Raw genomic sequence first — 1,549 nt, 5'->3', positions numbered from 1 at the left:
GTATGTAAAGAGAAATATCTACTTATGTAAAATGGAGGAAATACCCTTTCTTGTCATAATTTTGTAGAGATTTAGTTGTTATTTCTAGCATCTAGAATGATTACACAGTTTTCCCGTGGTAGCATTTTTCATGGTATGTAAAGCGAAACATCTACTCACGTACGTTAAACGAAGGAAATATTTCTTCACGCTAGGAAAAAATACTAACAACAGATACAGTTTTCGATAAATATTCGATATAGCAGGATTTATATCTCGTAACATGAGAAAGTCTTAAATATAGATGACTTAAAATATTTCAATTAACATAAAACTGGAAAGGACTTCTTTGTGAACATTACTACGTTTCAAAACCATTAAAACTGATTGGAAACCGTTGACTATAATGAGTATTTTGTACCCATTAAATTACAATTACTCTTCAAACCCAAACTTTGCATATGTTATTTCGCTTTTTATATGCCCCTACAGGTTTCTTTACTCTCGATACGTTATTACTGTTACGAGGGATCACATCAAATTATATGCTTCTGTGTCCCCTAGGAATCTGTTTATTCCAATTAATGTACCATTATCTTCGGAAACTTTTTCTCCCTCCCTTGAGGTTGAACTCGACATATATTATGTATCCCCTTAACCTAAATGCTGTTTTCTCTCTCCCTCCAGATGTTTTCTTAAACTCTAATATATATCCCTATCTTATCGCTATCTTCATAGTCCTAAGAGTTTATGATCCTTTCGAAATACCATTCTCTTTCATAAAAAAAAAGAATTACCAAAGAATATTTATTTTTCAGTTTGGAAAACACTGATGGTTAATTATTTTCTTTAGACTGGTCGGAACTATATTGTTTTTTCTTTTGCTTTTTATCAAATCCTCACAAAATATATATCATGGAGTTTTATAGAGTTCTCCTAATAATGGCCACCAAATGACAGAATCAGTAAAACGCCATGTGTCATCACGTCCTAAGTTCAATTCTCGCTCGAGTAGATGTTGCTGTCCTTCTGGGGGGATGGGGGTAAAATAAGTGCCAGTTAACTGCCGAAATCAAGTTAATTTAATCAACCCTGTTCAGAGATTAGACATAAATATATTTCTACTAAAACGTCAGACTGATGTCCTACATGAATGCAATGCTTAACTATTTCTGCCCAGATATAGCACTCTGGTCTTACGTAAAGCACTAAACACTCAATATGCAATCCACCAATTTAACTAATAAATATATTAATAGATAGATTCATACACAAATCGTTGCTATTATGTTAAACTATCGTATGTCCAAATTTGGCCAAATACGTTTTTTTTTTCTTTTCAATATTCATTTTTGCTTGCAATAGCAAGTTCTTTTGATCAAACTATTGTGTCTCCAGTTGCTTCAGATGCCAAGATATCAAAAATTGCCATAGTGTAGTACAACAGTTTTGCAAAGGAATGGTGAAACTAATTTTTCGTTTTCTGAAAAAGCAATGTTTTGGACTTACAACACTTTTGCATAATAACAACGAACACATACATACATACACACATACACACACACACACA

The 1,549-nt window shown here is 32.7% G+C and overlaps 1 protein-coding gene across 1 annotated transcript in view; it reads left to right on the top strand.

The window, feature by feature from the left end:
- Positions 1-1,128: 1,128 nt before the first annotated feature.
- Positions 1,129-1,549, top strand: part of LOC106872636 (thrombospondin type-1 domain-containing protein 4) — a 56,624-nt gene continuing 56,203 nt past the window's right edge. The window contains exon 1 of the mRNA XM_014919696.1: positions 1,129-1,179. Within this exon, the coding sequence (XP_014775182.1) occupies positions 1,129-1,179 (51 nt within the window). The remainder of the gene's footprint in view (positions 1,180-1,549) is intronic.

The sequence above is a fragment of the Octopus bimaculoides genome, chromosome 12 (genome assembly GCF_001194135.2).
Source record: "Octopus bimaculoides isolate UCB-OBI-ISO-001 chromosome 12, ASM119413v2, whole genome shotgun sequence".
Classification (NCBI taxonomy): Eukaryota; Metazoa; Mollusca; class Cephalopoda; order Octopoda; family Octopodidae; genus Octopus; species Octopus bimaculoides.
The sequence above is the reverse complement of the archived record's forward strand: the minus strand, read 5'-3'. Positions and strand labels throughout refer to the sequence as shown.